Source organism: Populus trichocarpa, chromosome 18, assembly GCF_000002775.5.
Source record: "Populus trichocarpa isolate Nisqually-1 chromosome 18, P.trichocarpa_v4.1, whole genome shotgun sequence".
Lineage (NCBI taxonomy): Eukaryota > Viridiplantae > Streptophyta > Magnoliopsida > Malpighiales > Salicaceae > Populus > Populus trichocarpa.
Window position 1 is genome coordinate 13,657,997 of NC_037302.2, and position 22,828 is coordinate 13,680,824.

Genomic DNA, 22,828 nt, shown 5'->3' on the forward strand with positions numbered 1-22,828 from the left:
GCCTAACAATCGAAAACATATTCATATGAATGACACACATTTATAGCTTCTCTTTGCCCAAAAGTCAGGAAATGACGTAGGAGTGTTTGAAAGTGTGTTAGCAGTTATAGTTTAATTTTATTAGATTCAGAAATGCATTAAAATAATTTTTTTTTTAAAAAAAATATTATTTTTGACATTAGCACATCAAAACTATCTAAAAACATAAAAAATAAATTTTAAACAAAAATAAATTTAAATTTTTAAAAAACACAATTTTAACCGTGTTTTCAAACAATGTCATAGTCACCATAACTGAAGTAACACTCAAACTGTTTCCCACACAAAAAGTTATATGATCGGTAAGTTTAGTGTTATTTAACATGGTTTGATATGTTAGTTTAATCTATCAACTCAAAATCTAATCTAAGTTTTTTATAATAAAATAAGTGGAAGTTAATCTAGTTAAAATCAACACGACTTAATTGATCTATTTAAAATATAATAAGACATGATTTGATTTAAAAAGAAAATGATGTTATTTTAATTTCTATAATATTGTTTTTTATATTGCAGTGGTTTTTGTTTTTAAAGTTATTTTTTACTTGAAAAAATATTAAATTAATATTTTTTTAAATATTTTTTTTATAATTTTAATATACTAATATAGAAAATAGAAATATTATAAAAAAATCATTTTAATATACTTTCAATTAAAAATATTTTTAAAAATTACTAATAAAGGTTCCAACTTTATAATATCCTCTTTCATGCATTCATAATTAAACACGTCTGTACATTAATTAGGTAATGCTGCTGTCCACCTAAAAATCTTGTCTCGTAGTGAATATCAAGTGACTCGATCAACTAATTAATATTTTTGATAATGACTTAATTTTGTTTGCACTGCACACACAATTTTAGTTAAATACTAATTAATAGGTGTATCCATGTTAAGAAAAAAAAAACATGGATACGTAGAAAATTTTCAATTAAAGAACGAAAAGATGATATCCACGCCTAATAAAATTAATTTAAAAATGATATAATAAATCATGAAAAAAATTAACATTAATTAAAGAATTTTAATTTTTGTTTACTTCAAATGATTTTTTTAAATGTTTTTGAATTGTTTTGATATGCTGATGTTAAAAATAAAATTTAAAAAATAATATTATTTTAATACATTTAAAAATAAAAAACACTTAAAAAACAACTGTTATTATTATCTCAAATCTTAAACTCTCATGCCCGTAACTTTAAACCCCTGTAAATTAATATTTTTAAACTATGAAAATTATTTAATTAAGATATTATTTAAACTTCAAATTCAAAATTGAAATTGAATTCAAATATTAATTTATCTTTCCCTTAAAAATGAAGGTTTAGTTGAAGTAGTAAGTAGGTAGCAGGTAGATTCCTTGTGTTAGTGATTAAACGTTGAATCAACTAAAGATTGATGATCCCATCAGCCTTACTTTAAATGATTTATAATTTATAATATCCGAGAGATTTAATCAAGGATTTACTTCATTCTTTGATTTTTTATATTCAAATCTTAGAGTTGGTATTAAGAAAACTTTTTAAATCCTCTTGAATCAATCAGTGTGAAATGTACATTTAAAATTAATTAAAAATAAATTTAATTTTACTCGAACACGTAAATCCAATGAAGTAAAAAAAATAATTATTATCGATGTAAGAACTTGAACGAAAATACAGAGGCCCACGAGGTAGGTGAGCTCACAATTTTTCATATGCTATCATTTATACAGATTTATTAGTATCCCAGCAACGTGTACGATTAATAAAACTGCATTGCATGCAATTCTAACACCAAACGAGAGAGAGAGTTTCTATAATTAAATGCTGCAGTTGGATGGTGCAGTTGTGTTGATTCAAAGAGAGAACGCAAAGACACAGATAGATAGGAGAAAAGACACAGACAAGCCTTTATATATTAACCAAACAAGACCCTCAAGCTAAAAAATCCGCAAGAGAGACATGTTTAAGATCGAATTGTAAGTGCTCCTCTCAAGATTGAAGACTTCATGAGTGGGTTGAGGGTCTTGAAGAGGAAAGGGAGGGAAAATATGGATCAAACCCAGAAGAAAGAAGCTGCAGTAGTGCTTGATTCTTGCAAAAGCAGTGGAGCAATCAAGAAGATGAAGAAAGATGATGAGAGTCAAAGCAAAGGTAAGAAAACGTGTGATTTAGTGTCGTTTTGGGAGCTGCCAGAGTACATGAAGGACAATGAGTTCATCTTGAGTTACTACAGAGCAGATTGGCCTCTCAAAAAAGCTCTCTTTAGCGTTTTTCGTTGGCATAATGAAACTCTCAATGTCTGGACGTAAGTAATTATTATTATTATTATTTTCTGATTTTGAGGGCCAGTTTTGAGCTTGATTATAGTGTTAATTAGTAGTGATTAGTTTTTTTAATGGATTTTTCTGGGGTTTAATTGTTTTATAATTGAAATAATTCTGGGTTTTAATTTAATTATATATTCGCAGGCACCTTCTTGGTTTCTTCTTGTTTGTGGGGTTGACTGTGGCAAATTTAATGCAAGTGCCTCAGGTTGCTGATCTACTTGGCTTGTTTACCTGGTAATTTGTTTTGGAAATCTTTCATTTTTTTTTTCAATATGAAAACATTGTATAACCAATTACTAATTATAAAGAAAAATCCAAGAATGTTATATGAACTCTCCATTCTTCTTGTAATAAAGAAGGGATTGGAAGAAATTTTATAATTACTTCATTTTGATTCCCTTTTCTTTGATTTTTCTCTACTTTTTTTTAATAGCAATTACTAATTTATTTGAGACCTTGAAAATTGGTAGTCAGTTCTAATTAAACCCACTAAACCTTAATTAAACAACTATTTGGAAATAAGCCAAAGTGGAAAAGGCAATAAAGGGGTAGAAAGGAAAATTAATGAATCATTGGAGGACTCCATGTTAGTGTCCTGCGAGTGGTCATCACCACACATTTTTGCTTTCAAACCCACGAACCAAACCTCTCCTGCAATAAAAAAGATAGCATAAGTAAAAATATATAGGATGGAAGTAAGTGAATTTTATAGTTGTAGGCTTGTAGCAGTAAGGGCTGCCTTGAAAATTTTATTATACACTGATGTATGCCATGGTTTTTCAAACTTTGATTCAGTTCTGAGTTTACAACTTCCAGTTTTTCACTTTTGCTAGACATTAACGTGGGAAAGATTCAGTTTTGATGTTACAACTTCCAAAGTTTTTGCTTCACTTTTACTCGGTGATGTTAATATCTGAAACCTTACGCTCCAAGATCTATGAATTTTCAGAAAAAAGATTCTCATCCCTCAGCTTTAAGAATATGATTCTCCCTTTGCTTAAAACACCATACTTTTGAAACTTTTATTTATTAAAAACAAAGAATTTATCAACCATCGAACGAATATATATATATTTTCTTACGATAAAAGTTTTAAAAGTCTGGTGTTTTTAAGCAAAGAGAGAATCATGGCTTACATCAGTATATAAAACTTTGAAGGCAGACTTTACTGCTACAACTACAAAATTCACCTACTTCCATCTTATATATTTTTACTAATGCTCCTCTTTTTTATTGTAGAAGAAGTTTGGTTTGTTGGTTTGAAAGCAAAAGTGCGTAGAGATAATCCGCACACTACTAGACCACTAGCAGGACACCAACATGGAGTCCTCCATTGATTCTGATTCTGTGGTGATATCCTGTAGTTCTGTGGTTAATCAACATTCTAATTCTGAATATATAGAAGTCAGAGTGAATGAGCATGTTTTTATATCTTCACTCTTTTTTTTCTTGTTTGCTTTATTTTCTTGGAAAATTGAAGATTGGTGGCTGTTTTTTTTTTATTGTGCTCACAATTTTTATTTATTTGTGTTTGAGCCAATGCATGACCGGTAAGAGGAATTGTAGCTGTTAGGGTTTGCTTAAATTTCTTAAGATAAATATTTGTGAAAATTTATGTGTATGGGTTCTTTTTTGAAGAAAATTTCTGTTATATTATTGTCATTTTTTCATCTCAGGAAATCAAGAAATATTATTGTCCAAGTAAAATGCAGGAAAACTTGTGTTCCTTTAAATCATCTCCATTTGCAATTGAAATTGCTAGCCTTACAATATTGTTTTCAGGTCAATTATTACTAGTGCACAAAGAAATGTTTCTAATGATTCAAAGGATTTCTACTTGGTAAGTTGCCTCATATTACATTAGAGACACATTCCTCTACTCCAGTTGTGAATTAATTTCAAATTAACTCCAAAAATTGTTGCAGGGGACAACAGAACTGCTTGATCTGGGCCACAATTTACCTATGAAAACGGATGTTTCATCATTAGGAATGCCTGCAACCCGGTGGCCATTCTATGTATTCTTAGGTGGCTCTATGTTCTGCCTCCTGTCAAGTAGCGTTTGCCACCTCTTTTCTTGTCATTCACACAGCTTGAACATTCTGTTGCTGCGAATGGACTATGTCGGCATTGTTATAATGATCATCACCTCTTTTTTTCCTCCAATGTATTATATCTTCCAATGTGAACCACATTGGCAATTTATCTACCTTGGTGGTATCACAGTAATGGGAATGTTCACTATCGTGACACTACTTTCTCCACCGCTATCTACCGGAAAATTTCGTGCTTTTAGAGCCATGCTGTTCGCTTCCATGGGATTATTCGGCCTTATCCCTGCAGTACATTCTGTAATTGCCAATTGGAGCAATCCCAAGCGTGATACCATTGTAGCTTATGAGTCTGCCATGGCTATATTTTACTTGACTGGAACCGGGTTGTATGTAAGTAGGTTTCCAGAGAGGTTGAAGCCTGGACTGTTCGACCTAACAGGACACAGTCATCAGATTTTTCATGTTTTTGTGGTATTGGGAGCATTGGCTCATTATGGTGCCACACTTTTATTCTTGGAGTATCGTGATCTTGTGGGATGTGAAGTAAACCTATAATATGTATGAATCAAGATTAATGTGTATGTTGAATGTTTTGGAATTGTAATTTCCTCTGATAAATCCAATCTCTTGAACTGCTCTACCAGATAAGACAAAGTAGCTGAGTGAATCCAAAATTTCTGCCCTTATTTGGACATTTGACGTGGTGCATGAATCGAAGGACAGCAAGCTCAAGAAAGTTAGTGGTCCAAGACTCGTATCAGCTCCAAATTCCAGAAATTCATAGGAATCCCTTCTTTAATAGGCTCCTTGTCTATAAAATATAAGGCCTTTTGGGTAGTCGAAGTCCTTCATTACACAATACACATACTTCACCTTGAAGTTAGGTGCCTCCATTACAAGTTGAATCAAAATAATCATGTTCGAAGAGAAATTATTACAGGAAAAACAATTAAATTATTCAATCAAGGTTAACTGGGTACATTCCCAATAACTCTCGGGTCAAGGTCGTATTTTTACTGTACTTCAATGCCATAATTTGCAGGACCTGCAACACTTGTATAGACTTAATTTCCACTGCATGACCATCTTCAATTCACAAGCCCTGATGTTTTCTACTAGCCTAAAGTTTCTACAAAAGAATTGCATGGCAAATAGTGATTATGTTTTTCCATCTTTGTAATAAAGAAGAGTGAAAGCAGAGAATTCTAGGAATAGAAGCTAATTAGTAAGCCATGGCAGTCTTTAACTTGGACAAATTATGCTTAATACTTCCAGCTTTTCTTTTTCTCCTCCTTCTCTTTCCCTTGGGTGGTCAGCACCATCTCACCCTACTCTTCTCTTCTTTCAATCCCATTAAAGCCAACAGCTCAACAACACCACTAGAAGCACCAGTACTGGATGCATTTGCTTCAACCTCCATTAATACAAGCAATGAAGATGAGCCCAAGACTCAAAAAGTGAGTAGTGTTGAAAGTTTTTATAGCTTTATGTGCATGTTAGTGTTCAAACCCTTGCTGGTTGGTTTTTGTGATCATTTTTTCTTGACATTTTCACTTCACATTTTCTGTGAATAGAAAAGGAGTAGCCTGGAGAGAGTAGAAGAGGGTTTATCTAAGGCTCGTGCAGCTATTCAAGAAGCTATTCGTTCGAAGAACTACACATCACACAAGAAAGAGACCTTCATCCCCAAAGGATCAGTATACTGGAACTCCCATGCTTTTCATCAGTTGAGTCTCCAAGGAAGCTTTAAATTTTCTCTTGAATGTTAGGCATTGCACTTCTAAAATATTTCTTGAAATGGTATTTGTGCCACATTCAATAGATCAAGATCGATTGAAGTATCTCTATGGCTATAAAATTAGAAAATTATTAAAGGGTAAATTAAAATTCTTTTTTCATCTTTCGTTTCTTTTAGGAAAAGCAGGGACAATTGACCATCTTTTGCCTGATTGCCTTTCGGTATATTAACAGGAGCCATATAGAGATGGTGAAGAGATTCAAGGTGTGGCCCTACAAGGAAGGAGAGAGGCCATTGGTCCATGATGGCCCTTTAAACAACATCTATTCCATTGAGGGCCATTTCATCGATGAGGTCGAAAGCAAGGGGAGCCCATTCAGGGCCCAAGATCCCGATGAGGCCCATGTATTCTTCCTCCCCGTTAGTGTAGCTTCTATTGTGCACTTCATCTACTTGCCGATCACGGCGGCGGCGGATTACTCTCGTGATCGCCTCCGCCGGGTTGTGACGGATTACGTTCACATTGTTGCCAAGAAGTATCCTTACTGGAATAGAAGTAACGGTGCTGATCATTTTATGGTTTCATGTCATGATTGGGTAAGCATAATACTCCTGCACCATTATGGTTTGGGGTGACTTTCCTGTAGCACATTCTCCTAAGCTAAAACACTCGCACCGTCGTGTTCTCATTTCAGGCACCTGATGTATCAATCGCCAATTCTGAGCTCTTCAACAAATTCATTAGAGTCCTCTGCAATGCCAACATCTCTGTAGGGTTCCGGCCACCAAGAGATGTCCCTTTACCGGAGATTTACCTTCCCTTTTCAGGCCTTGGTACAACCCATATGGGGCAGGCTCCAAACAACCGCCCAATTCTAGCATTCTTTGAAGGTAGGGCTCATGGGTATATCAGGCAGGTCTTATTCAAGCATTGGAAGAACAAAGATAACGAAGTTCAAGTCCATGAGCTGCTTCCAAAGGGCAATAATTACACAAGACTAATGGGTCAAAGCAAGTTTTGCTTGTGCCCTAGTGGATTTGAAGTGGCAAGCCCTAGAGTCGTGGAAGCAATTTATCAAGGATGTGTGCCTGTGATAATTTCTAACAACTATTCATTACCGTTTAGTGATGTCCTTAATTGGAGTCAATTCTCAGTACAGATCCCAGTTGAGAAGATACCAGAAATCAAGATGATCCTGCAAAGAATTTCTAACAGCAAGTACTTGAGAATGCATGAAAGAGTCAAGAGAGTTCAGAGGCATTTTGTGCTCAACCGACCAGCTAAACCATTTGATGTTATCCACATGGTGCTTCACTCGTTGTGGCTTCGGAGGTTGAATTTTAGGTTGTCAGACTGATCAAACTGTTCATTTTACCTGCTTCTTCCTCAAATTTTGGTTGAAACATTCATTTGCATTTACAAAAATAAGGTTGCAAATAGTCTATTTTTCACCTTAGTGAATCCCATTACCTAAATGTATGCTTCACTATTCCAGGCATGAAATTCCAATGATGATGATATTATGATAATTTTTGTGGTTATAATTTTTTTAAAAAATCATTATGAAAAAATCATTTTTACTTAGTTAAGGTAAAATATATGTATGGTTGAAATAGTTATTTGAATAAAAAACATATCATAATATATTTAGTTGAAAATGATGTTGCATGTATAATGATTAAAAATAATACAAATTTATTTTTTATATTACATTGTACAATTAATGGGCCTCACATAGAAATCAACAATAACTATGGTTAACATTTATCAAGGTTATTACATCTTATAATTAATTATTATTAACTAGCTTGATAATATTCTATCATAAAAATAATTTCTTAAACCACCCAATGCACCTTTGGAACTATATTTTTAATTTAGAAATTATGCAAATTTTCAAATAGAATTATTGCAACCATCTATAAGACCGTAGCATGTGAGGCATTTAATTAGTGGCCCTTGCCGATTAAAGTCAAACCTTAAATCACAAGAATGATGCCTAAACGAGGTCGTTATAGGAGACTTAAATCATTATTTTTCAGATATATATGATCTAAAAAAAAAAGAATACCATATGATTAGTTTTTTTTTTTAATGAAAAGTAGTCCTTCCCAATCTTCCCATCCCCACAGCTTTTCCATGGCAGGCTCAAAGCACAACTCTAAGCAATTCCTTTATTATTATTTTTGTAGCCACTTCATGTATATATTATGATGAATGGTTGTTTTTTTTCTCTTCATGTTGTATAATATTTTTTCTGGAAATTATTCTATATTTATATCATAAAGAATTTGGAAAATAAAATGTGTGGACAATCTGTATATATATATTCACAAAATAAATATATTCACCATTATATTTTTTTTCTCCAAAAGTATCTAGGCTAACCCAATATGGCGAGACTCAAATTTCCCCAGTCCAATTCATATTTAATACTAAATAAATGCACAATCATTTTAGTCCCTAAAAGTATTTCACCAAGGTAATTAAGACCCGCAATTTCTGATTACACATAGGATCAACAGTGGGCCTATGAAACACATCTATTCCATAGAGGGCCAGTTTATCGATGAAATGGATAATGGGAAGAGCCCATTTGGGCCCGTAATCCTGATGAGGCCCATTCATTTTTTCTACCACTTAGTGTGGCTTCCATTGTTGAGTCCATCTACTTGCCGATCACCACCTAGCACCGTGAAAGACTGGTAAGAATCTTCTGTCCTTGAAAATCAACTAAATGTAACTTAAGATCCCGAACAAAATGCATTTTAATCTAATCAATTATTAAATTAGTGGTGATTGTACATTTGGAATATTTATGCATTTTTAATTTAATTTCAGGCACCACAAGTCTCAAGAGATGATCCTGAGCTACACAAAAATCTGCCCCCCATTAAAACTCAGTCCAATCTGCCATGGTTTATCTCCTGATGAACGCAAGATCTTGGCATTTTTTGCAGGTGGGGCGCACGGAGACATACGCAAAATCATGCTTAAACATTGGAAGGGAAAAGATAATGAGATCCAAGTTCATGAATAACTACCAAAGTTTCAAGATTAATTACATGAAATTAACGAGACAGAACAAGTTTCGTTTGTGCCCAAGTTCATGAAATTAAACCGTCCTGAAATCTCTTTGAAAAATTTGAACCTATGCAACAGTTAGATTTTCCTTTACTGCTATTTTAAGTCAGATTGTACCCATTTGAACAACTTCTTAGCACGCTTTTATTTATCAGTTTGATCAATAAAATCCTGATATAATTGTTGCGAGTAAAAAATTTCATCGTATTGGACAATATTCTCACAAATCAAAATGAAAGACCATGAACAAATTAGTAAGGAAAGAAAAGGTGTTTATGTCATACCACAGCACAGCTGCCTAAACAGCTCTGATTTTCTTATATTGACAGCTTCTATGTTACCATTTATAAACCAAGATGCTCAATTCCTTCAGTTTTTAAGTTTAAATTTTTTTACCACTGCAAGTTATTAAATTTCTCAGAGAATATACCTTGTCAATGTAGAGACGTGCACTGGCCTAAAGAAGCTAGATCATGGATTACTCACAATCAAAGGAAGATATATATATATATATATATATATATACACACACATCTTCATAGAGCATAACAAGGAAAATTATTTTTTCAAAATAAAAGGAGCTGAATGCTTGGCATGCTTCTTCTTCTTTTCGTAGTTGTATCGAACAATTTTTTAAGGTGTTAAATTTCGAATTCGAAATTTCCTACATCAATTTCTTGCATGATTTAGTCCAAGTCAAATATGGAAATCCAACTTTCCACTTTTCAACCCTATCACTACGTTCAATCTTGTGTATAAAGATACAATTAACCGACTCCCAGATAGGAAAAAAAAAAAACTTTCTAGCACCAGCTTGCCGCCGATTCTATGGGGCTGTAATGATTGATTGTCACAAACCGTCACTCTAGCTTTACTTTCTTCTCAGTAATTTACTTCTGTACTTATATATTCTTATTAACTCTTCGTTGGGAATACTTCTGTAGACACCATGATTGCCCTCCCTCTCTCTGTGTGTTTATGTTAGAAGAGAAGAAGAAAAAAATAAACCGCCATGGAAACTATATGTAATGGCTCTAACGTTGGTTTTATGCTACTGCCGGTTGTTGTTTTCGCTTCGCTTATTGTCTACTTTGGTTCTCCCTTGAACCAGAATACCAATACTGTGGGATATTTTTCTTCGTTTTCTACATCAAATACTGTCTATACTAAAGCTAACGAGCTTGTTTTTGAAAGCTCTCAACCCTCTCCGTCACAGCCACACCAGTTGCCAACGCAGGTTAGTCTCTTCGGTGATTTTTATTATCCAATATACTTTGTTTTTTCTTGTTTTTTTCATGATTTGTTTTAGCACCGCTACAAGTGATCATGAACTGATTAACGAATATTTTGAGATCAGATATATATAGTGCTGTTCATTGATTTATGTTTTTGGTTATTGATAAACAAGTTCTTAATATTCTGTGGGCAGATAAAGAGAGGCAGAGAGAAGATTGAAGATGGTTTGGCAAGAGCAAGAGCAGCAATTCTGGACGCGGCGCGGTTGAAAAACTACACATCATACAAGGAAGGAACTTACATTCCGAAAGGGGTCATATACAGAAATCCTTACGCTTTTCATCAGTTAAGTTTTGCTATCAAACATTGCCCTTAGCATTACCCTTTTTTCTTACTTTCAAATTGTAACTGTGATAACCCTCCAAGATTGATTATTTCTACTCGTTTAACATGAATTAATGTGATATGCACAGCACAAAATCCGTCACCCGTTATATGGATTCCAATTTACCTTCTTTTTTTTTTTTCATATTTCAATATTTTATGGACTCCATCATATAAAATTCCACGTACGTTGAGAGCAGCTACCTTGAGATCAAATTAAAGATGAAGGAAGAAATAATGGCGTGAGAGATTTTTTGGGCCACTAGGTTGTGTGATGACACTAATGTTGATTGGAGTAATTAAATAAATTTCCTTTAAGACATTGAGTGGTGAATCCACTAATGTATTACCTTGTATAATATTCCTCAAATTTGGTTATTTATGACGACGTTCTTGTAATGCTATAATTTTGCAACTGTAACAATGTCTATTCATTATAGGTTGTGAATTGATATGTTATGCCTGTTACCCTATCTTGGAAGTTAAGTTTTGTGGGAGTAGGTAGAGATTAATTTAGAGGACGAGGGATGGTCCTGTTCCTCTTTGCAAATTTTCTTACAAATTAATTGTACCTTGGAGTAGGGGCTGGGTTTGAATGTGATACTCATGGCCAGTCGTAATCCACAAGACGTTTACGACATGCTATGATACTTCGCAATTTTCAAGTCTTCAACTGTGGAAGTTTTGCCTCTTGCAAGGTGAAAAGAAAAGAAAAATATATATATATATATATATATCATCCTCTATAGGGTCAAAGAGGTCGTCTCCTGAAGCAAAAACATGGTTATGCAAAACCTTAATACAATCGATAAATTAATAATCTTTGTTAAATAATATTTTTATATAATACGTTGACTTGCATAGACAAACACATTTATTGACATCACTGGATAATGTTTATTCAGGAGCCATACAGAGATGGAGAAGAGATTCAAGATATGGGTTTACAAGGAAGGAGAGCGACCTCTTGTCCATGGTGGACCCTTAAACAACATCTACGGCGTTGAAGGTCAGTTTCTTGATGAGATGGAGCATGGAAAGAGCCCCTTTGCTGCTAGTCACCCCGATGAGGCACACATGTTTCTCCTACCCATAAGCGTGGCCTATATCATCAGCTATGTCTACAAGCCTATTGTCACGTATTCTCGTGATGAACTGCAACGTTTGGTCCAAGATTATGTTGGTGTTGTAGCCGACAAGTACCCTTACTGGAATAGAAGTAAAGGAGCTGATCATTTCTTGGTTTCTTGCCATGATTGGGTATCAGAAATCTCTTTTATCTCTGCTGTCTTATATTTGTAACCCCAATCTAAGAATGTCGTAAATTAATGATCTTTTATTTGAAATCTCAGGCACCGGATATTTCTGGAGCCAATCCTGATCTGTACAAGAACTTCATAAGGGTCCTTTGCAATGCCAATACATCAGAAAGATTCGAGCCTCGAAGAGATGTTTCAATACCAGAAATCAACATTCCTAATGGCAAGCTCGGACCGCCCCATAAAGGCCTGCCCCCAAGTAAGCGTTCGATTTTTGCATTTTTCGCTGGAGGAGCTCATGGTTATATCAGGAAGGTGTTACTGGAGAACTGGAAAGATAAAGATGACGAGATTCAAGTCCATGAATACCTTGATAAAAAGGGAACAGATTACTTCGAATTAATGGGTCAAAGCAAGTTTTGCCTCTGTCCAAGTGGGTATGAAGTAGCAAGTCCAAGAGTGGTGACGGCAATTCAATTAGGTTGTGTGCCTGTGACTATTTCAGATAACTATACGTTGCCGTTTAGTGATGTTCTCGATTGGAGCAAGTTTTCAGTGCATATTCCGTCCGAGAAGATACCTGAAATCAAAACAATCTTGAAAAAGATTTCTCCGCGAAGGTATCTGATAATGCAAATGAGAGTGATACAAGTGCAAAGACATTTCGAATTGAATCGACCGGCTCGGCCATATGATCTGCTTCATATGCTACTTCACTCGGTATGGGTAAGGAGGCTCAATGTCAAGGTGCCATATCGATAATTAATATGATTTTCTAAAGATTCTAACCCCTCCGTACGCACATCTCAGATTGTCTCTAAACTAGTGAGTTTTTTTGTTCTAAACTGTATCATATTTTGGAATTAACTTTCAAGTCTTCTTAATTTCTTTAAATTTTCCTGGATATCTTCTAGATTTATGTATAATTTTTAAAGAGTATTTATCTTTTATATCAGCATAATTATATTTTTTCAGAATATTATAAGTCTAAGCACATATTCATTAAGGCTTCCCACCATCATTCCCTTCTCCTCTAGTTATTTTTGTTACGAGAGCCCAGCCTAGCTAGCTAGTTTGATAAATTAATTAAAAAAATCTAGAAATCAAAGCTTTGCTCGAACCAAGTCAATTTCTAGTTAATTTAGATAAAATATTAATTCAATCAAACTCATTCAATATAACTGGGTTTTTAAAGTCGTTCAACATGATTGGGTTTTAAGTGATTTGATCTAAACTCAATCTTGTCGGAAAAAAAAACTATCATTTTAATGAAAATGTTTGACCCGGCTTGAAATAAAAACAATATTTTTGAAAAGGTTTCCATTCAAAAGGTGTCTCGTGATGCAAAGGAGAGGTATACAAGTAGAAAGGCATTTCAAATTGAACAGACCGGCTCAGCCATGTATATAATATGCTTCATATATGCCACTTCACTAGGGGTAGTCAAGGCGGCTTATTGTCAGGCTGCCGCCATGCACCTGATTATTTGACATCCAAAAGCTTTACCCACGTCGGACATAAATCGATTAGAAATATTCTTAACTAAAAACTCTGACTCGTAATTATTTATTAGTATAGGTTTATGTTAATTATTTTTACCTAAAATATCGATTCAAAGTTCATATAATAAATTTTAGCTTAACATGCATGTTAAATATTTATTATTCCTGAGATATTTATTGAATCCTTATTATTTCTCAATTAAACCCTTTTTTAAATAAAATTATGTAATCAAATGATATATTAATATTTATTTCTTCTATTGTGCTATTTTTTTTTTTTTCAATTTATGCGGTATGGTGGTGTGTTCTGGGTTGCTGGGGGATGAGTGTGTCCCACTATGAACATCGGTCACTAAGTACGTGGCCTACCCACTTGTCGTTTCTTAATATTTATCCATTCATCAATTCGACTATTTTTGCTTTAAAAATCTTGTTTTATTATTCATTTATATTATATAGTTTGTTAATTAATTCAATTGTAAAAATATGTTCAATCCTTATTGCCTATACATATTCTAGTATTTTTTTAATTTTTTTTAAAAAAATAGGGCCAAACCTTCTACATTTTTAATTTTAATACATGATTTTACAAAGTTATAATAATCCAGTATTTGACTATTAGTAATAGCTCACGAAAGGTTGCTTTTTTTGAATTATTATTTTTTATTGTTGGCTATCTGTAAATTAAAAATGTAACAGAGAAACATGGAAGAAAAAGATTTTTTTAAAAAAAAAAAGTGAAGAAAATGCTGGGAAAAATGAGATCAGCATTAGATCACTCTATTAACTACTGATCATGAGGGATCAGTTAGATATTCAAAACTATTAGGACTGATATGGACAAATGGGCACGTCATCATTTGTAGTCGCTCACAACATGCCACGTTTCGTTCAAGCCTCGTTTTTAGTGCTTAGAGAAGTACATATATAGTAACTGAGCTCGGTCAATTATCCGATGGTTCTTCCTGCCGGCTGGTGGCCGGCAGCAGCCATGTCTTTGTCGATAGGTGTTGGATGTATTTTTTTATTTTTTTTTATCGAAAGTGTTTTTTTTTTATTTAAGTATTGTTATGATAGTTTATAAATCAAGTAACACCAAGTTTTGTTTCCTAGATAATTTTAAAAAATACATCTTTTATATTAATCTAATATATTAAAAAAATTAATAAAATCTTATATATAATAAAATTATAGTTATTAAATACGATTTGAAACTCATTTTTTCATAGAGGTAAACTTAAATTTATCTAGATAAATTAAAAAAATATCAAAACAATATTATTTAAAAAATATTAACTGAATTTTTTATTAGATTAATTTAAAGGGCTAGGTTTAATATTAGTGGATAAAATAAGCAACCTAAATAACTTAATATGCTGAGAAAAAACTTTTGAAAATCTCCTCCTTCCAAATAAAACTCGAGTACTTGTGTTTTACTACTCTAAATTCTTTAATGAAAACGGCTTCTTGTTTTAAAAGAAGAATATGCCCCAAAACGTAAAATATTTTTTATATATTTCTTTAATTTATTTTTAAGAAAGTAAAAATTGACATGTTATTGTCCTCCCATAATTATGGCCATCCTTGAGGTTGAAACATTTTAGGTAGAATTCATAATTCACACCTCGATTCCATTAATGGTCTTCTTATTACCCTTGGAGTTATTTATAATTTTTATATTATTACCACTAGTTGAAAAGGGCAGAAAACCTCACCTTTTTCCATCCTTGTATGTCCCTTTTCTTATTTTTCCCCATCTTGTCCTCTCAAATTTTACACAAGTGACAACATCTCAGAAAATAAATTAATTAATTAAATTAAAAAATGGGCACATCAGTAGATCGTTCCATTAGTAATTATTTAATAATCAGGGTAGATTTTAAATATTTAAGAAATCATAAGGGTATTGTTGAGAATTCAAACCAAATGAGTATAAATGGAGCACTGATGATCCTACAAGGACAAAAATATATTTTATTTTATTCCTTTTATTTTTTAAAAAAAAAACTGAGATATTTTATTTTTTGCTGCAATAAAATCCCTCACCATTACTCTCTCACATGAAAAGTACACTTTCTACACTCAAGATGACTACGCTAGCTCCATCTTCTTATATACTGCTTGCTAATCTTTCATCCTTTTCAGGTGAAGCTTATGAAGACACCTCCATGCTTGATCTCCTCCTGTGTCCATACCAGCAAAAGAAACTAAACCCTGCAAAACACTGAAAGAGAAGTCTGATGGCAACTTTTAATAGCTCCGCCATAAGTTTTCTACTTCTATCAGCTCTTGTTTCCACCTTGTTTTTCCTATGCTTATCTCCCTTGAACCAAACTATCAGAATCTCTACTCCTTTGTCTTCTCTGTACTCACCTAATTATAGTATCGAAGAAGCAAAATCCAACCATACTTTTGAGAGGTTTCAATCATTTCCTTCACCGACAACCGCTGTTGGAGATGAAGAAATCAGTGCTCCGAAGGACAAAGTAAAGCTTGTTTGATGGTTTTAGGGTTTAAGCAACCACGCATGCATAGACAGCACTGAAAAGTTGTTCCCTTTAATTTCTCCTTTTTTGACAAATAGATTGATTTCTTGGTTTGTTCTTTGGTGGTGTTATGGACAGGAAAAGATCTCTGAAAGGCTTCCACCTTCACCTTCACCTTCACCATCACCACTTCCATTGCCAGTACACAACAGTTCTGCAGTTTCTAGCCTCCCCAGCATTCCAGTAATTACAAGACATGAAAAGGTGAGCCTAATTAATGATTTTTCACTGTATCAAATATGCCTTGTTTTTATGCAGTTTTTGTTTCTTGATTTGTTGCATGTTACTAATCTTGTTCTTGTGCGTGTGACTCTACTTTTGGGGCAGAAAAAGACAGATTTTGAGAGAATTGAAGAAGGTTTGGCTCAAGCAAGAGCAGCTATTTACAGAGCAATTCGGTCACAGAACTCTTCATCTTACAAGGAGGGGAGTTACATTCCTAGAGGATCCATGTACAGAAATCAATATGCTTTTCACCAGTTAAGTTTCAATACCCTTTTCTTTTCGTGATATTAGCTATAAATTGATTGAAAAAGGTAGGATTTGTATTCTAAAGCAACCTCTAAATTCTTGCTTTGCAGCAATATTTAGCCAATTGATACCTTCAAAAACTATAGTTATAACATCCGTATTAACCTAGATTACTCTAATCTCTTATTTTTCTTTTAAAAAAAAACAAAACAATGTCATTTTATTAAAAATAAATAAATTCTAATGATCCTACTAGACTGCCGGCGAGGCTGCATCTTATAAGCAAAGCTGTTTTCATTTCTGAGATTTCCTCCGCTGCATAAATTATTTTTTCCACTTACAGAATTCAAAAGTGAACAGCGTCATCTTTTTCTACTTTATAGAATTCATCGGTAACAATGATGATCCCCCCCCCCCTTGTTCACAGTATTAAGTTTAATTTAGTCACTGATTAATTATATTATTTTTAAACTAGGTTCTGAAATCAATTTATGGAAAGTGCTAAAGGTTTGTGCTGCTTACAGCCTCTCACCATTGTACCTTAACCTTTCTCTTGGGAGTGCGATCAAGTAAAATTATGAACTTGTTAAACACTTTCCAAACACGCCATAGTAGCTAGCATGATTCCTTGTCACGTGACACACTTATATAATAATGTCGCCCTTTAATTGATTCTGCTTTTGCTCAAGATTGGCAATATGCTCAGTTCTTAGGAGTGTAATCCTGCATTAGCAATCGAATGGATTCGGGTCGGGTTGTGAGGGAGGGAGAGGATAAGGGAAGGGAAGATAAAGAGAAAGAGATATGTTCCACGTAGGCAACACTTTGTCATGTTGCTCATAATGACATTAGACGATCTATGTGACTATGGCTATGCCACAAATTAAACGTGCACAAGACACATTTTCATGTGCACATGTCATGCCAGCATTGGCGCATAATAATGTCTAGTGCGTGGAGACTGTGGGAGGATAGAGGCGATGCTGTGGGGTTTTAGAAGGCCAGATTCATTTAATCGTGTACGTTAATAGTACAGGCAGGGCCGGTAAGGTTCAAGTAAATAATGACTCGGTCCCTATAGTCTTAGTGATATAACAACTTGGTCCCTCTAGCTTACGAAATCATAACTTAATCCCTTAATGGCCCATAATATTGTCTAGTAGATTTGTTTCAATTTATTTGCCCAGCGATTGGGACGTTTTATATAATCTGTGCCTTATCTCCAAGTAATTGTATAAGAATAATTGAGAGATTTTTGTAAGAAAGCTTCGATGTGATTGATTTAAAAGAAGAAAGAATTTAGTATAAAAAATCAAAATGCGACCCCAACGTTGCTTGTCTGCTGGCCTAGTATGATTAAGTGCTTGCAATCAGACAGAAGACAAAACAAGTTGACGTAATTAATACGTACACGAAATCGAGACTAAAATTATATGTTTATACCGTTAGGTCACATCGACACAGAAAAGATAGAAAAATTAAGGATAGAAATATAAGAATAAATTTATTATTATTACAGTTTTAGAATAAATTTTTATAATTTTAAAATAAAAATATATATATAGTGGACATGTATTCTTTGTTCCCATTATTTGTCTTTTATGTTTTAAAATAGTAATATGTAATTAATTTTTAAGATTGTAATTAATTGTTTAGAGAGAGTGACAAACAATATTTAAAAATTACTAATTAAGTTTTCTTCAGGAGTTACACAGAGATGGAGAAGAGATTCAAGGTATGGGTCTACAAGGAAGGGGAGCTGCCCGTCGTCCACGGTGCACCGGTAAATGACATCTACAGCATTGAAGGGCAGTTTCTTGATGAAATTGAGAGTGGCAAAAGCCCCTTTATTGCTCGCCATCCTGATGAAGCACATGCATTTTTTCTCCCCATAAGCGTGGCCTATATCATCCACTATGTCTACAAGCCTCGCATCACCTTCGCTCGTGATCAACTCCAGCGTTTGGTCACTGATTATGTTCGTGTTGTAGCTGATAAGTACACTTACTGGAATAGAACTCAAGGAGCTGATCATTTCTCTGTTTCTTGCCATGATTGGGTATGACACTCCTCCTTATTTTCTCATCTTGCAGTTTTCATATGGGTTTGCTGGATTTTAAAATTGACTCGATTGGGTTTAACTAAGTTAAACCATATTTGACTTGATTAATTTTTAAATCGATTCGAAATATAACTTGATTTGAAATGGGTTTAGTCAACAGATAAACTTGTCTAGATGCCGGATCGAGTTTTATTTTTTTATATAATAATTGAGAATTGCATTAAAAAAATAGCAATTTAGGAATGGAAAACAACAGGAGTGTGATACAAAAAGGATGAACAAAGGAAAAAAGACAAGCAATGAAGCTGACTTCTAGCATAATTCAGCAGTCTAAATAACCCAATAACATATGAAAAGACTATGATTTAAAATATTGTCTCTTGATCTGGAGGTATAATGTACTTTGAACTATCAAATGGGAAAGCCTACTAATAAAAATTTCAAATCTTTATCCGATTTAACATCCTCTTGGTTTGACGATCTGTGAAAATCATATGCATCTTATCAAACTATTCTAATTTCTGAAGTGAAGTGGATGCTACGTGTAAACTAAAAAACATATATTTAAAATTTTTATCACAGGCCCCAGATGTGTCAAGAGCCAATCCTGAACTCTTCAGGTACTTTGTTAGGGTCCTCTGCAACGCCAATATATCAGAAGGGTTCCGGCCCCAAAGAGATGTTTCGATACCAGAAATCTTTCTTCCTGTTGGCAAGCTCGGGCCGCCTCGGGAATACACTAAACCCCCAAGTAAGCGTTCAATCCTTGCGTTCTTTGCCGGCGGAGCTCATGGTCACATAAGGAAGGTCTTATTAACACACTGGAAAGAGAAGGATGATGAGGTTCAAGTCCATGAGTACCTTACTCAAAGGAACAAAAAGAACACTAATCTGTACTTCGAATTGATGGGTCAAAGCAAGTTTTGTCTGTGCCCAAGTGGCCATGAAGTAGCCAGTCCTAGAGTGGTGACGGCAATTCAATTAGGATGTGTTCCCGTGACCATTTCTGCTAACTATTCATTACCATTTAGTGATGTCCTTGACTGGAGCAAGTTCTCCGTAGACATTCCACCGGAAAAGATACCTGAAATTAAGACGATTTTGAAAGGAATTTCATCTCGACGGTATCTTACAATGCAAAGAAGAGTGATGCAAATTCAAAGACACTTCATGCTGAATCGACCTGCTCAGCCATATGATATGCTTCATATGATACTCCATTCAGTATGGTTAAGGAGGCTTAATGTCAAGAAGGATTCATCAATTTGATCATAAGATTCAAAACCCTCTTGTACATCTTGTCTCGCACTCTTTTCGAATTTGGTAAAAAAATTTACTTTCTGCTGGAGGTCATTCTCCTTCACGCAGGGCATGAATTTTTTTTGTCATAGTGAGAGTAGGCATGTATTTTGATTGTTGTGTGAGGTAATAAATTGGAGTGAAAAATGCTACATGAGCATCTCCCGATTGTTCTTCCCCATCTCACAAAGACTCTCTACCGTTATTCGAATGGAATCAAATTAATGATTTTTTAGTTCATATAATTGTAATCTGTGCTTCAAGAATTTTATTTTATTTTTCTAGATTTTAAATAAAAAAAAATAAAAATTTTAAAGTCACAATTTATACCATATTCTCAAACATTCTAAGAAAAGACAAAATAGCATAGCAAAATGAATTTAATAGGGATGAGAATCTTAAAAGTTATTTGAATACTTAAATTAATATTTTAAAAGATAATTAATTTCTTTAATACACTAGATCAATATATAAATATATATTTTTAAAGTTATGTGAGAAACAAATTAATATCGGATGTAAAAACTAATTTAAAAAATACTCATGAACTAAAATAAAGAAAAAGGAAAAACAAACCTCAAAAGGAAATTACCGATTCCTTTTTTTCCTTTCCAAGAAAAGAAAAAACAGCTGGACTGCAAACTTCCGTCGTTGTCAGACTACATTCCAAAGAATAGCTATCGGAGGGGTATCACGTGAAAAAAGAGAGGGTAGATTAGTCTTTCTGTTTGTTGTCGTGTCGGGGAAAGAAAAAAGGACATCTCCGACCTGCCATTGTCCGACCTCTCCAAAAATCACAGATGATTGCCCGACCATTTGTTTTTTAGTTACTCTTAAATTTGGAGTGTTCTTGAAAATTATCACAGTTTAAAAAAAAAACTGGAAACTAACATAAATACAAAAATATTACAGCTAAAAAAACCCCCAATTCCCACGTTCAAGTTTTTTAAAAACCGTAAGTGAAAACTCCAGTTTTTTTAAAAAATAGATAAGTTAATTTTTGTGTGTAGACCTTAATTTTCACAGGCTACGCTATTTTTAAAAAATAATTGTGTTTTTTTTTAATTGGAAAAAAACCTTAACTTTTGGTCATATGAATATTTTCACAATTTTGATTCAAATTAATCCTTCTAATATAATTTTGACTAGTTATATAAATGATGTTATGTGGGTGTTTAATCTTCTACAAATAATGCATTGTAAGAGAAGAGGGAAGGAATTGGATTTTTTTTTGGATTTTAATTTACAATTTATCTATTTAAATTACTCTAATATTTGTTATTTATAAATATATATTCCAATCTTACCATTGATCAATTTATTTCTCATCACAAATTTTACACATGATATGAGGATTACCATTTTTTTTTAGTTAACTATCACTTTTCGACCTCGAAAAAAACATCAATAGAGATGAAAGTGAGGATTAAAATGGAAAATATTGACCCACAATTAAAGTTTGGGTTTTTTTTTTCTCGTGTTCATCCTGTCAAACTCCCATGAAAAGTCTAATCCTACTTTCCATCACTAACTATAAAATTTTAAAGCTTTAATTCTTGTTGCAACTTCTCTTTTTAACTCAATCAATCACCACTTGTTTGCATATGTATTGGTTTGAAGAGTATACTTTGCTTAAAAAAAATATTAAATTTATATATTTTTAAATGGTTTAATATAAAACTTAATTTCTAATAAATACAATGTTGAAGAATAAAACTGAAAAAAAATCAATTGATAAAAAAAATTTGACCCGGATTAACTTGTTGAACCCACAAGTAAACTTAATGTTGAAAAATATGATTGAAATTAAAAAATTGATTATGAAATGACTTGAATCAACCTAAATAAATCTATCAAATATATAATCTGAATTATGAAATAAAGATAACCTTATAAAAAAACAAAATAAAATAACAAGGTTTAACTTTTAATCAATCCAATATTGAAAAATAAAATTGAAAATATAAATTAATAAAAAAAACTTAAATCAACTGAATTAACCTGACAAACTTATGATTTGAGTCATAAAATTAAGATAATCTTATAAAAAATAAATTATAAAAGAATATAAAGTTCAGTCTTTAATATTGGTGAATAATAAAATTAAAATTAGAAAATAAAACATAAATGGGAAGAAAAAACAAATAAAGGAATGGAGAGAAATATTACGTAAGTGAATAGTACTTTACAAGAAAGGATAAAGTAAAATCTCCGTATCGTTTAGTTTTTTTTAATTAATTGTTAATTATTAATGATAATAATGACAGGAAGTCAAGGTCTCCCCAGTCCCCACCCACAAATCAGTGAAATGACAATACACGTAAGGTGATGGATCAAACAAAGTAAACAGTGATGCAAACTAGTACATAGATAATACACGAGAAATGATCAAGATATCACTTTTTATCAATAAAAATCACCTACTTCAGCATGAATAGTTTTATATTTAATTGAATTATATATTAGTGTTAATTGAATATTGAGTATTCAATAAATGGATAATTAAGTAGATTGTATCTTATATCTAATTGTGCTTTTGTTTATTTTATTATTTTTTTTTCATAAATATATATTTTTTACCTGAGAAAAAAATCAATTTGAATTATTTCAACTGTAACTAATACACGGAATTTATATTAGTAACAAATGACTCCTGTTAATGTTAAAACACATTAAATGGAGTATAAGATGGTATTTATCTCTATAATTATCGTAAAAGTTCAAATAATGACAAATGTTCATCCAATGTTTTTGGATAATTGCAAGATTTATTATTATAAAATCAGGTGCATCAATTTTTTAAAAGAAAAAAATATTTATTAATAATAAATAAAATATTTT

At 32.9% G+C, this 22,828-nt stretch overlaps 4 protein-coding genes across 5 annotated transcripts; all 4 read left to right on the forward strand.

Annotated features, from left to right (window-relative positions):
• Positions 1-1,770: 1,770 nt before the first annotated feature.
• Positions 1,771-5,023, forward strand: LOC127904734 (heptahelical transmembrane protein 1-like). The gene is made up of 4 exons (XM_052449205.1): positions 1,771-2,329; positions 2,493-2,585; positions 4,134-4,191; positions 4,277-5,023. The coding sequence occupies exons 1-4, from the start codon at positions 2,031-2,033 to the stop codon at positions 4,958-4,960; spliced, it is 1,134 nt and encodes a 377-aa protein (XP_052305165.1). The 5' UTR covers positions 1,771-2,030; the 3' UTR covers positions 4,961-5,023.
• A 155-nt stretch (positions 5,024-5,178) lies between these two features.
• On the forward strand, positions 5,179-7,673 carry LOC18111091 (probable glycosyltransferase At3g42180). The gene is made up of 4 exons (XM_024589547.2): positions 5,179-5,862; positions 5,980-6,131; positions 6,377-6,740; positions 6,839-7,673. Exons 1-4 carry the CDS (start codon positions 5,638-5,640, stop codon positions 7,499-7,501), a joined length of 1,404 nt encoding a protein of 467 aa, XP_024445315.2. The 5' UTR covers positions 5,179-5,637; the 3' UTR covers positions 7,502-7,673.
• A 2,378-nt stretch (positions 7,674-10,051) lies between these two features.
• On the forward strand, positions 10,052-13,084 carry LOC127903949 (probable glycosyltransferase At5g20260). Its single transcript, XM_052449152.1, has 4 exons — positions 10,052-10,465; positions 10,658-10,809; positions 11,754-12,108; positions 12,201-13,084. Exons 1-4 carry the CDS (start codon positions 10,241-10,243, stop codon positions 12,867-12,869), a joined length of 1,401 nt encoding a protein of 466 aa, XP_052305112.1. The 5' UTR covers positions 10,052-10,240; the 3' UTR covers positions 12,870-13,084.
• A 2,571-nt stretch (positions 13,085-15,655) lies between these two features.
• Positions 15,656-20,168, forward strand: LOC18111093 (probable glycosyltransferase At5g20260). 2 transcript variants are annotated; one of them, XM_006389384.3, is made up of 5 exons: positions 15,656-16,095; positions 16,234-16,359; positions 16,483-16,634; positions 18,331-18,685; positions 19,271-20,168. In XM_006389384.3, the coding sequence occupies exons 1-5, from the start codon at positions 15,850-15,852 to the stop codon at positions 19,955-19,957; spliced, it is 1,566 nt and encodes a 521-aa protein (XP_006389446.1). In that variant the 5' UTR covers positions 15,656-15,849; the 3' UTR covers positions 19,958-20,168. The 2 variants fall into 2 exon arrangements, with proteins under 2 accessions (XP_006389446.1, XP_024446383.1); XM_024590615.2 differs by having other exon boundaries at positions 16,069-16,095; positions 18,342-18,685.
• The last annotated feature ends 2,660 nt before the right edge of the window (positions 20,169-22,828 follow it).